Source organism: Bombyx mori, chromosome 2 (assembly GCF_030269925.1).
Source record: "Bombyx mori chromosome 2, ASM3026992v2".
Lineage (NCBI taxonomy): Eukaryota > Metazoa > Arthropoda > Insecta > Lepidoptera > Bombycidae > Bombyx > Bombyx mori.
The window spans coordinates 1952683-1964729 of NC_085108.1; the positions used below are offsets into that span (position 1 = coordinate 1952683).

Genomic DNA, 12047 nt, shown 5'->3' on the forward strand with positions numbered 1-12047 from the left:
AGTGTAAGCTATTCCTCGTTTTATACGAATATGTTTCTAATGAATCCATTATCTATTTACTATACGTGACTCACACTCATCGGAGTTGTAAACCCTTTTCACAACAGTGTTATCTAACGATGGTGAAATTGGGGCGAAAAGATACAACGGTACGTGGTAATTTACACAAAAAGAAAAGTATTGTACTATCAAGAATTACTATTTCGAAAACCTAATGAAATTGTATTAAATGTAGTATAAAAAAAGGCAGTATAAATATGTAGATACTACATATTATTTGGACGTAAAATCATTCTGTGGCCAGTTCGTGAATATCTTACAACAACATGTCTTCTTCCTTCAATTTCTTCATCCTCTGCGTGCAGGCTTGCCTCATCCAAGTGAGTACCTTGGTTCTGGACTGTTTTTGCTTACGCACTACATACACAAGTTGGCTGTGAAATTTCGGCCCAGAATATCACCACCTTACTCTCACATTATTCCAGTAAGTGTCACAAGTAGCGAATAAAGGATTCGAAGCCGAATGGGCAGAAGCGTTCTCTGTGTTATTTTACTTATTTTGTGTCATATATGTGGAGGAGCTCACAGCCCACGTGATATTTTAGAAGTCATCGTGGCAGTTCTGAAGGATAAGACGTCCGGTGCATTCGTGTTGAGCGTTGCACCGGTGTTCGAATCTCAGGCGGCTACCAATTTTTCTAATAAAATACGTACTCAACAAAATATGTTCGCGGTTGACTTCCACGGTAAAGGAATAACATCGTGTATTAAAAAATCAAACCCGCAAAGTTATAATTTGCGTAATTACTGGTGATAGGACTTCTTGTGAGTCCACGCGGGTAGGTACCACCGCCCTGCCTATTTCTGCCGTGAAGCAGTAATGCGTTTCTGTTTGAAGCCGTTGTAACTATACTGAGATCTTAGAACTTATATCTCAAGGTGGGTGGCGCATTTACGTTGTAGATGTCTGATGATTTAGATGGGCTCCAGTAACCACTTAACACTAGGTGGGCTGTGAGCTCGTCCACCCATTTAAGCAATAAAAAAAAAAACTAAGTGAGAAAAAGAAAGGTAGCCAAAGATATCAACGTAAAATGCTGACGCTGGTGTAATTTGTTAAGAAGCTGTGATGAATAATACCGAAACTAGACCACCAACAGTGAACGTGGCTGTTTAGGGGTAAATTTTCGTTTAGTGCATTTCCTAAGTGCTGCACCAGGGTCTAGCCAACACGACGACTGCTTACTATTATCTATTTTTCATCGCAAATGACAATGCTGTTCGAAATCCCTTCGTTTCTTTTGCCCTTTAAGCAACAAAATGCATACATACCTTAACGCGTTCGTCGCGCTGGAGATTGTTTAGATTTTGCGCAGATTAAAATTTCCATGTTGGAAGCGGTTAAAACAAGAAAGAGTCAGGCGTTCTTCTGCCCTCCCCCCGGTGAAGGTCAAGGGGCGACCTGAGGGGGTGAGGCCGCGCGGTGCGCTACCAGCACTCTAGCGCGCTGCCGTGGAGTGAATAGAGCGACCGGTCGACGGTGTATCGCGTCCCGACCCGGCAGGCTGGTTCTGGTCCAGCGGGGTATTCCGGGACATCAGCGGCACCGTCTGGGCGGCCCGACGGGCTGCCGTACCGAGACGGCCGACGTTTCAGGGCCTTCGATTCGCCTCGAAGGCTCCGTCGGCTGGGCGTCCTTGGGGTGAGCCGCGCTGTCTGGTTGTAGTGTTGACCGCGGTAGCCCCCCTACTTCATCCGGGTTCTGACCTCGGAGGGGACCGGACGTCGGGTGTAAGAGTGCAGGGAAGTCGTTTAGTGGGTGGGTCCTAAAATCCTTGGGCCCGCGGTCTGCTCACAACACCATGCAGACCGTTGAGTCTCACATACCCCGCGCGCCCCTTTTGCGCGGGGACCTCGTAGGAGGTTCGGCCCTCTACCCGAAAAAAAAAAAAAAGAAAGGCGTTCTTCTGCAGTATTCACTCCGTACACTAAGGTTGTGAGCCGCTTGGGTTTCATTGCTACTGCGACGAAACTTTTTCTAGATGTCCATAGTGATAAATTCCCATAGTGATAGATTATGAAGCGAGATATTGGATTGAAATTCAAACAGAGGTACACTTCATGTTTATAGAATGTCTACGGCCAGTACTTGGGAGGATTAGGCGGTTGCGGCTGCGGAGCTGGTTGGAACGGCTGGAACGGACTCGGAGCAGGCTGGAATGGACTCGGTGTTGGGTGGAACGGAATCGACGGAGGATACGGTGCCGGCTGTGGCTCATATGGCGGCGAGGGAATCGGCAACGTGGGTGTTGCCGGTGAGCTGCCCGTCGCTGGTACCACCGCTATCATTGGTCGCGTGCCCATCATCGGTGCCGTCGAGTACGGAGGTCAGGCCTGCGCCGTTGGTACCGTCTCTATCTGCGGACACTGCGCACCCATCTGCGGATGCGGCCGCAGCAGTTTCTACTAAGAAATGTCAAGTTGCCGTCAGTGAAATTGGAAAGAAAAATGATCCTAATCTATTAAAATATTTTAATTTATTTCTTGTTTTTCTGTAAGTCCTTTCGATTACTTTGCTAAGAAGGTTTAGTACCATTTTATGATACCATTAAAACACCATTTGCATGTGGTAAATAGATATTTCAGTTTCTTTGGTTATCGCATGTGCTACCGGTGTTACCGGAGCTCATTTCACAACTTGGAAACCACCACCCATCTTAAAGCACAAGATTCAAATCTAAATTGAATAGTAGTATACCGGCTTTTCCACCCTTCGAAAAGTAACTCTAGACTGCTTTATATCAGGATCAGGCAGGATGGTGGAACCTACCTATAGGGGTAAAACCATACGCTTTATTATCAGTATTTGCGATGCTTTTCCATTTTATTACCACACCGCTCTCCACTACGCCATGTAATTCTCCACTGCGTTCATGTGCAATGCGTATGCATATATTTCTTACCACATGTCAGGTTCTAAATGAACTCCTTTGCTCGGTGTTACCAGACTGCTTGCTATAAGGGGCCTTTTTCGACAACGCTACGAAAAGCGTCCTAACTGACAGCGGTTTTATTATGCCCCTGTCAACTGTGGATTTGGACATCTTGACATTAAATAACATAAAAAACTTCAGAGGTGTCAAGGGACACCCGGATGGAACGAAGTTCCTTTCGATTAATTAGTGAAGGAATTGTAATTTTTTTTAAGTTATAATAATAAATTACGGCATTATGAAGAAGAAAAAAACAATACTATGAACTAAATTACTATTGTTGAAACGCTATCTCGAGAAACTGTACTCATTACGCGGACCAATCGGATACGAGCAATGTCACGCGATAAGCGCCTACACGTTGATTGGTCAGAATGACGGATCTAAAAAGTGTCGTGACAACTTTTCGTAAGAATTTTTTCCGTCTAGCCCCCTTTCACAACGCGCGATAAGGAACTTCGTTCCAATATCGCTTAAACATTAAATATTGCTTTTTTACTTCCGTCTGATTCCTATGCCGAGTTAGACCCGGTAAGGTGCTTGTCTCCCAAGCTATTTATCATCTCCATCAGACCAAATAACTCTTGCATTAGACACCTTCAGCTCTAACACTAGGAGCAGGCTTAGGGATCCCGGTAACCGTACTCGCCGTACTCGTCGAACTCGGCAAAGTGTTCGACGTGCAACCTAACCCATGGATCAGCCGACTGAGTTTCTCGCCGAATCTTCTCAGCGGGTCGCGATTCCGATCCAGTGGTAGATTCATTCGCGAATCAGCTACTCTTGAGTTCTTAGGCTTTCTTCGGAGGCGCTCGGGCAGCTATTAGCAAATCTCACCTCTCCTGGCCGAGCTTTTGCTCGTCCACCTGTCCTGGTGAAACTGGAAAGGCCCCCGGGCCACCAGAAATACTTTAAACATAGAAAAAAGAGAAAAAAGACACTTGGTAGGGACTGCCGCGGTAAAGCATTTTTATCAACTTATGCAATTATAATTAGACAATAAATAATAATTTAATATTAAAACAATAATAAAATAAGACCACTCTATATTTATAAACATTAAAAAAAATAAAACATTAACTGTCCCCTTCACACTCATAAGCTAGACCGTGCGAGAGAGGGATGGACTGGAGACTTTTCATGATGCGCATGCTGTGTGACGTCACTCCGCGCGCTTATTCACAAATACTACACAAGCGCAACGTGTGAATGTGTTGAACTCGAGCTGCATGATAGGCGGAGTGGGGGTGTTAGGTTTTATTTTGTTACGGAATTTCTTGATTCGGTCGCCGCGCCCAAAGTCCGCGATAAAAGCTATGCAATAGCTTAATAATAATAATCTGCCTTTGAGATTTGAACACCGAAAAGTCATTTCATTTCATAGGAATATACACCGGGCGTTTCCATTAGGTTACGAAGTCTTGTATGTTTTCCTTATAATAATTATGTTTGGATTATGAAATCTATTGTGGTCTTTTTTGCCATCAGTTCACTCTGTAATACTAAAATATAGATTGTATTTTTGTATGTAAAGTGTGTTAATTTTCATAATTCAGGGAGCTAACGAAAGGATACCTTTGTAAAATGAATAGTATCAAACTACATTTGCTGCAATTAAATTTTATTTCTCATACAAGTCGAGTAAATTCAGCCGTAAGTCACGTTATCATATTTAGTATCCGCAGCCACATCCGCATCCGCCGTAGCCTCCATAGCCGAGACCGTAGCCGCCTCCGTAGCCCAGACCATAGCCAGCACCATAGCCGAATCCATCCTCTCGGGTGATAGCGACCACGCCATCTCCGCAGCTGTAGTTGATATCACCAATACCACCGGTGGGGAGCTCGCCAGCGACATCAGCGGTACCAACGAAAGGTACATTACCGCAGACACCGACGCCACCCTCGTACCTGTTCTCGGAACGTACACCTAGGCCAGTAGGAGCAGCCGAGGCAGAAGACACAACGAGACCGCCACCGGAGAAACCACCACATCCAGCGCCGAAGCCCCCGAAGCCGTAACCACTATAACCCAGACCACCGTAGCCCAGGCCACCGTAGCCAAGACCACCGTAGCCCAGACCACCGTAGCCCAGACCACCATAGCCCCAACCGCCACATCCGCAACCACAACCGATGCCCAAAACGGACTGTGAACAAGAATAAGGAACAATTTAATATTTACGGTTTGAGGAAATTTATCTTTTTTTTTATTGCTTAAGATGGGTGGACGAGCTCACAGCTCACCTGGAGAAGTGGTTACTGGATCCCATAGATATCTAAAACGTAAATGCGCCATCCACCTTGAGACATAAGTTCTAAGGTCTCAGTATAGTTACAACAGCTGCCCACCCTTCAAACCGAAACGCATTACTGCTTCACGGCAGAAAAAGACGGGGTGGGTCCTACCACCAGTAAGTATCTCATGTTTCAAATAATAAATTTACTGTAAAAAAAGCGATAATTGACAGATATGAGTAGAAGGATTACGATTTTGACATTATCTTAAAAAGACCTCTCACGCTTTTTTACAATTGATTAATTTAATTTTTTTGTTGGATTTTCTATAAAAGCGTATTTTATAGTTTAATTAAACTATTGTTTATTTAATATCATGTTACAGTTAAACATCTGCATGTCAATAATAAGCTATTAATTTGTACAGCGGTTGAATTACGTTTTGTTAAAATTGTGGAAGAGCTGTCATAGTCCCAACAAAACATCGCTAATTGTTCACATTATTGAATTGTTGTCGGTCCTTGATAAGTATGACAAATTTCGAGTTAATCTAACATTTTTAAGGGAATTAAAATGATGTTCAAACTTTCTGTTACATATATACATACTAACATACGTACGAAGCTAATAAAAGCGTATTGTAAAGACGTACCTGTGCCACGAGGGCGGCGGCGCAGACGAAGAGAATGAGTTTAGCGGCCATGTTGTTTCACTGAATGACTTCAGAATGAGTTCACTTGAGCTGCTTCAGCTTTTATACACAACTATTTGCCTTATCGTTCTCGTAGAGTTTATCTTAATGAATTATTGACGTGACTTTTGACACTATTTCCCAATTTTCGCCCTCAAAATCAACATTGATTCTATGAAATTTTGAAATCCTTTCAGAAGGCTTGAATTAAACAACGATTAGTACAACGGTGCTCTGTTACAAAATGTTCTGTTATCTCAAGGTGACCACGACCCTCGGCTGCTATATAAGGTGGATGTTCTGTACTTGGAAACATTCTAGATCAAGTGTCTGAATACATTGCAACATGTCCACCTTCGCTTTCCTCCTCGTCTGCGTTCAGGCTTGCCTGATCCAAGTAAGTATTTCATTTGTTTTCTATTTAAGGTAAATTTTACGTTCCGAAAAGTCTTCTGTAACTTTCTCGGTTGTATTTAATGTAGTAGTATGCGATTCTTTTCAAATGTTTAATCTGTGTGACTGTTTTAGGACGTGTGTAAAATTCGAGATTTAGTATAGACACTTTATTTGATTTTTCACCAAAATATTATTCTATGTAAATATTTTAGAACGTGTACGGACTGGGAGGCTGCGGCTGTGGAGGCGGCCTGGGCGGTTTCGGACTCGGCTACGGCTTGGGTGGATACGGCGGCGGATATGGCTATGGCGGATACGGCGGTGGTTACGGTGGCTATGGCGGCGAGGGCATTGGTAATGTGGGTGTCGCCGGTGAGCTGCCCGTCTGTGGTGTCACCGCTGTCGGCGGCCGCGTGCCCATCATCGGTGGTGTCGAGTTCGGAGGTCCCGCCTGCGCTGGCGGCTGCGTGTCTATCTGCGGACATTGCGCCCCTACCTGCGGCTGTGGATACGGTGGTCGCTTTTACTGAAGACATCAACTGGCATGATGCAATGAAATCCTGAAATTGAAAAATAAATATTTGCAAAGCATCAAAATCTGGTTTTAGTTTAATATGAGGTTGAAGTGGCTGTTGGCATTTGTTGGGTACGCAGCACGTCACCCGTGTCGATAAGGCGAGTGACGCCAACCCAGGTTGGACGGGTTTATGAATCTTATAAGATTTCTTGAAATCCTATAAGACGCCGGATGCCCGTCTCGTGGCGATTATTCGTGTCGATCTGAAGCAGTCGATGTAGGGTCCTGAGGTGTACGATATCGTACAAGCTCACTCGAAATTAAAACTCAAAACTTTACTAATTAACGTAAACCGAGCCGACCGATCTGTCAATACAACCGAATTCAATAACCGACGATCTTTTCAATGGTCTTCAAGTCTTCAATAAATATCTTCGAGGCGCTGATGTCTTTACTCGTGCTTTTTTTTGTAATCTTCGTTCGGAGGGTCGGCGGCCGGCGGTTGGCAGGTAGTCGGTCGAGGGTCGGTCGGTAGGTCGGCAGGTAGTCGGTCGGCAAGTCGGCAGGTAGTCGGTCGAGGGTCGGTCGGTAGGTCGGCAGGTAGTCGGTCGGCAAGTCGGCAGGTAGTCGGTCGAGGGTCGGTCGGTAGGTCGGCAGGTACCTGACAGCGTCGCAGGGTCGCTTAACTACCTCGGAATGTTACCCTACAGAGATCTCGTGTAAAATACGGCTCTCGTCGAGATCATTTTCACTATGATCGGCTCGGTTTATTCGTTATATCTATTTATTTAATAAATGTATATACTAATGCCTTATACTTAACTATTCTATGTTGTAATCCCTATCGATACATATAACTTATTCTATGCTTAATCTATATGACGCGCCCGTATAAACAAAATACCCGGTCCTGAACACAGATAAATGCTGTTTGTTACATCGTTTCGGGACGCGGGCCGGGCGCGTGTTCATTTAAGTTAATATGCTAATCTTAAAACTATTGGGAATAATAAAGCAAAAGTGTATACTATTTATTTCAAAGCAACTTACGTTCTATTCTTAGTAAAATCTATGTGCACGTTATCTATATCCTTATCTATCTATATGCACTCTATATAATTTATCTATTTGTTATAACTCTATTTCTATGTACGTATCTATATAAATCTATTATTCTATTCTATATTCTATTATATTCTTCAACTTATTCTATAATTATGGGGCGACGCCGCTGTCGCCAACATCCTCCCCCTCGTGCGTAGCACCGACTCCTTGTCGTGGCGACTCTATGGGCGTGGGCTCGTCGCTCGTTGCAGGCACCAGCAGGATCATCTTGGAGGCAGGTCTCTTAAGCAGACCGCCGCTCGTTCTGACGTCGACGGTTCGTACGCGGTTGTCGGGGCCTGGATAAGTGTGGACAACTTGCCCGCGCGGCCATGTGTTGCGTGGCAGCGTGGAGTCCACTATGAGGACGGTATCCCCACACTGCAAGTCCTCGCCAGCTGCTCTCCCGTCGATCTTCCTGGGCAGCAGCGTAGGCAGATATTCCTTGACCCACCTACTCCAGAAGTGGTCCGCCATACGCTGCGCCACTCTCCATGTCCTTTTGCCGGTCAGGTCTTCGTCTGTGTAGTCGCCGATGCTTGGAGCTCCGCAAGACCTCCCTATGAGGAAGTGGTTCGGCGTGAGTGCTTCTGACTCCCAACTCTCTTCCCTGGCGACGAGAGGTCGCGAGTTGACGACGTGCTCCGCCTCCAACAGAAGAGTGTGCAGAACTTCTTCCCTCGGGTGTCTTTCCTTCAGTGTGACCGCCAGCGCGGTCTTCACGGACCGCACCAAACGTTCCCACGCGCCTCCCATGTTTGGCGCTCCTGGCGGGATGAACTTCCATTTTATGTTCATCTGAGCGGCCCGTGACACGACGTCTGCTTCCCTTGCATTCTCGATTGCCTGCTTGAGCTCCTTGTTGGCGCCGACGAAGTTAGTCCCATTGTCGCTGTAAATGACTTTGGGCGTTCCTCGCCGGGCGGCCATCCTGCGCAGCGCTAACAGCATTGAGTCTGCCGTCAGTGACGCTGCTAGCTCCATGTGAACTGCTCTCGTGGCGAGGCATGTGAACAGCACGCCCCACCTCTTCTCGTGACGTCGTCCTACAGTCACCGTCATCGGTCCGAAGTAATCGACGGCAGCACAGGTGAACGGCGGCTCTCCATGTCGTAGCCGCTCTATCGGCAGGTCTCCGGTGGGCGGTAGTCGTGGTGTACTCCGATAGACCTTGCACCACTGGCATCGGACGGCCGTCGCTCGAATAATCGATCTTAGACCTAGGATCCAGTAGCGCTGCCGCACCTCGTTCATCACCGTTGCGTGGTTACCGTGCTGGAACGCCTCGTGATAGTGTTTGATCAATAATCTCGCTATCACGTGCTTCCCGTCCAGCACGATCGGTCGCTTGCAGCCTGCATCTATGTATTGCGCTGCGTCGATACGTCCGCGCAGGCGCAACAGGCCATCTTCCATCACGACGTCGAGCCGTCGCAACTTGGGGTGACGTTCGGGATCTTTTTCACCGAAGCTCTCTCCTTGGCTGCTTCTCAGTAGGATCTTCTCCGCCTTCTTCAAGTGGGGCGGATCAAGCGGCAGCCACGCTTCTGTAGGTGCTTCTGGAGTCCTTATCTTCCATGTTGATCGGGGTTGCTTCGTTCGTGTCGTCCTCCACGTGGGATCTTGCTGCTTCGATTGTCTGGACACGCAGGCGCTCTCCTTCCGGGGTCGACACAGCTCGATAAATTGGAGGACCCTGGCTGTTGCTCTCAATAACTTGACCCAGCTCGACAATCTGTGCGGATCGGGCGTGGGTCGAGCGTCAGCGGTCCTCGCCGTGGCGACCAGGTAGGCCTCTTTCTCTTCTCCAGACGGTTCTTGCTTGAATGTTCGCGGCTTGGGCCAGCGCGATTCATCCCACGTCAGGAACTCGGGTCCATTAAACCACCGATGCGTGTGGTCGAAATCCGCCGGCGCCTCTCTAGTTGCGTCGTCTGCTGGGTTTTGCGAGCCAGGCACCCATCGCCATTCTTGGGGCTTCGTTGACTCTTCTATCACGGCGAGTCGGTGCGCAACGAAAGGTTTGAACGTGCGTGGGTCGGTCTTTATCCATGTCAGAACTGTACTGGAGTCAGTCCAGTACGTCCTTCTGCCGACCGCGATGTCCAATTCGTTCGCTATCGCCTGCGCCATCCTTGTCCCCAGCAGTGCAGCTTGCAGCTCCAGCCTTGGGATAGAGACTGGTCTCAGTGGGGTCACCCTGGCTTTCCCTGCTAGAAGCGTGACGCGGTAGGTGCTCTCGTCTGTCCTCTGACGCCAATAGACTGCACACGCGTAGGCCTTCTCGCTGGCGTCGGTGAACGTGTGCAGCTCCCCCTCAGTGTTACAGTACGAGAAGCATCTTGCTATTCGGAGGCCTTGCAACATGCGAAGGTTCTCCATATAGCGTTTCCACGCCACCTCGTCCTTTTCCAGGATGACGTCGTCCCAGTCGATCCCGCTCCGCCAAATGCTCTGAATGAGCGCTTTCCCTTCTATTAGCACGGGTGATGCCAGCCCCATAGGGTCGAAGGTTGACATTACCGCGCTAGTCACTTCTCGTTTGGTCGGGGTCCGTGCTTCTATATCCTTTGGGTCTCGTGGATGTGTCCGGAATCCCATCTCGTCCGACTCGTAGAACCACCGCAGGCCCAGGGTCTTTTCTTCCTTCGACCCCAGCTCTATGTCTCCTGGGGTCACACCGCCTGCGAGGCTCGCCAGAATGCAGCGCCTTCTATTGCCCGCGCGGCTTCTGGATATCGATGTCCGTAATCCTTGGCATTCTTATTTGTAACGAAAGACGTCGCGCTCGATGAACAGGCCGCTCCGAATATGACCGACGTCATTCTATACTCTTTGGAGCGGCCTCGCGTCGATCTTCTCTATAGAGAAATCTCGGGCTGTCGCGGTCCACGTCCCTGATCCTTATCTGCAGGAACCTTTCCTTGGTGTCCGCGACAAGCCCTTGCCGGAACCGCAACACCACTCCGAACAGGGATTGTAGGTCCGAGCTTCGAAGCGGCCGTCTTCGCGTCTCTCACCTCTGTCATCCTCCTTCTCCAAGATGTCGAGCGCCTTTGTCTCCATATTCGTGCTCGGACGCTTGGGTGCGACTCTATCGCGATGTGCTCCTTCACCAGTCTGTCCAAGGCCTCTTCGCGCATCGATACATGGGCGCAGGTGAGGAAGTTGACCTCTTTTGCGTTGTTGCCGTCGAGACCATGTAGCACCCATCCCAATTGGGTGAATGAGGCTACCGGCTGGTTCCTCCTGCCCCTGCGCGTCCTCCTGGCGGCGATGAGTCCCCAGTTGTCCTGCCCAATCAATAGTTGGGGGGATTGTTCCTTGTAACATAACTGGTCCGCCAGGCTCTTCAGATGCGCGTAGCCTTCGATGGTTTCTCTCTTCAGTCGCTGGGGTGCAAGGCTCATGTCATCCATTGTGCGCGCTCCGACGATCGTCCTCTTCTGCCGCTGGTGAAGCCCTCGAACTCGGATGTCAAGCTTCATCGAGTCCTTTTTCGTCAGGGTCTTCCCGCCCACGGTCTCGAGGCGGAGCATCTCCTTGGGTCCCTTCAGGCCGATCTGCTTCGCCACGCTCGAGTCCAAGAGAGTTACCGTGGAGCCTTCGTCCAGCAGGGCCAACACCGTCGTCGATCCCGACGGCCCGTACACTTCAACGGGCACCATCTTCAAGTACGCCCTGCTGATCTGTGTGCAGTTGATGGGAAGTCGCACGTTGTTCGCGATTTCCCTGTTCTCTGCTGGCTCTGTCTCCGGCTTCTCGTTGTGTAGCGAGTGGTGGTGCCAGCGCTTGCACGTGCGACATGGCGGTCGTTGACACGATTGCTTCCGGTGTTTACCGTTGAGGCACTTGTAACATAGGCGCGACTCCTTGGCAATTCTCCATCGTTCCTGCACCGTAGCTCCCTTGTATATCGGACAGTCGTACAACGGGTGCCCTTCCTTGCATTGCGGGCACGCCGGCTTGTCTATTATTACTCTGTCCGAAGTTGCGCGCTCGGTGCAGTCGGTTGTGGCGTGCGTCGCCTGTCGCCTCGATGGTTGTCTTTTCGTTGCCACCTCAGCCACGGCGTGTGGCCCGCACCGGTCCGCCTTCTTGTTCAGGAA

At 48.6% G+C, this 12047-nt stretch overlaps 4 protein-coding genes across 4 annotated transcripts; 2 read left to right on the forward strand and 2 right to left on the reverse strand.

The window, feature by feature from the left end:
• Nucleotides 1–326: 326 nt before the first annotated feature.
• Nucleotides 327–2481, forward strand: LOC101735781 (chorion class A protein L12-like). The gene is made up of 2 exons (XM_004924905.4): nt 327–380; nt 2132–2481. The coding sequence occupies exons 1-2, from the start codon at nt 327–329 to the stop codon at nt 2468–2470; spliced, it is 393 nt and encodes a 130-aa protein (XP_004924962.1). The 3' UTR covers nt 2471–2481.
• A 2112-nt stretch (nt 2482–4593) lies between these two features.
• Nucleotides 4594–5933, reverse strand: LOC101743878 (chorion class B protein L11-like). The gene is made up of 2 exons (XM_004924962.5): nt 5883–5933; nt 4594–5142 (listed from the first exon to the last, which is right to left on the reverse strand). Exons 1-2 carry the CDS (start codon nt 5931–5933, stop codon nt 4666–4668), a joined length of 528 nt encoding a protein of 175 aa, XP_004925019.1. The 3' UTR covers nt 4594–4665.
• A 159-nt stretch (nt 5934–6092) lies between these two features.
• LOC101735638 (chorion class A protein L11-like) lies at nt 6093–6914 on the forward strand. The gene is made up of 2 exons (XM_004924904.5): nt 6093–6318; nt 6530–6914. The coding sequence occupies exons 1-2, from the start codon at nt 6268–6270 to the stop codon at nt 6845–6847; spliced, it is 369 nt and encodes a 122-aa protein (XP_004924961.2). The 5' UTR covers nt 6093–6267; the 3' UTR covers nt 6848–6914.
• On the reverse strand, nt 6853–10763 carry LOC134200036 (uncharacterized). Its single transcript, XM_062671958.1, has 3 exons — nt 10759–10763; nt 8093–10669; nt 6853–6877 (listed from the first exon to the last, which is right to left on the reverse strand). The coding sequence occupies exons 1-3, from the start codon at nt 10761–10763 to the stop codon at nt 6853–6855; spliced, it is 2607 nt and encodes an 868-aa protein (XP_062527942.1).
• Between the last annotated feature and the right edge of the window lie 1284 nt (nt 10764–12047).

Coding starts and splice junctions, on each gene's coding strand:
- LOC101743878 (XM_004924962.5), bottom strand. CDS start 5,933: ATGGCCGCTAAACTCATTCTCTTCGTCTGCGCCGCCGCCCTCGTGGCA. Junction 5,143..5,882: donor CCGCCGCCCTCGTGGCACAG/GTACGTCTTTAC, acceptor TCTTGTTCACAG/TCCGTTTTGGGCATCGGTTG.
- LOC101735781 (XM_004924905.4), top strand. CDS start 327: ATGTCTTCTTCCTTCAATTTCTTCATCCTCTGCGTGCAGGCTTGCCTC. Junction 381..2,131: donor TGCAGGCTTGCCTCATCCAA/GTGAGTACCTTG, acceptor TCATGTTTATAG/AATGTCTACGGCCAGTACTT.
- LOC101735638 (XM_004924904.5), top strand. CDS start 6,268: ATGTCCACCTTCGCTTTCCTCCTCGTCTGCGTTCAGGCTTGCCTGATC. Junction 6,319..6,529: donor TTCAGGCTTGCCTGATCCAA/GTAAGTATTTCA, acceptor TAAATATTTTAG/AACGTGTACGGACTGGGAGG.
- LOC134200036 (XM_062671958.1), bottom strand. Junction 6,878..8,092: donor CGACAAGGAGTCGGTGCTAC/GCACGAGGGGGA, acceptor TTTCAATTTCAG/GATTTCATTGCATCATGCCA.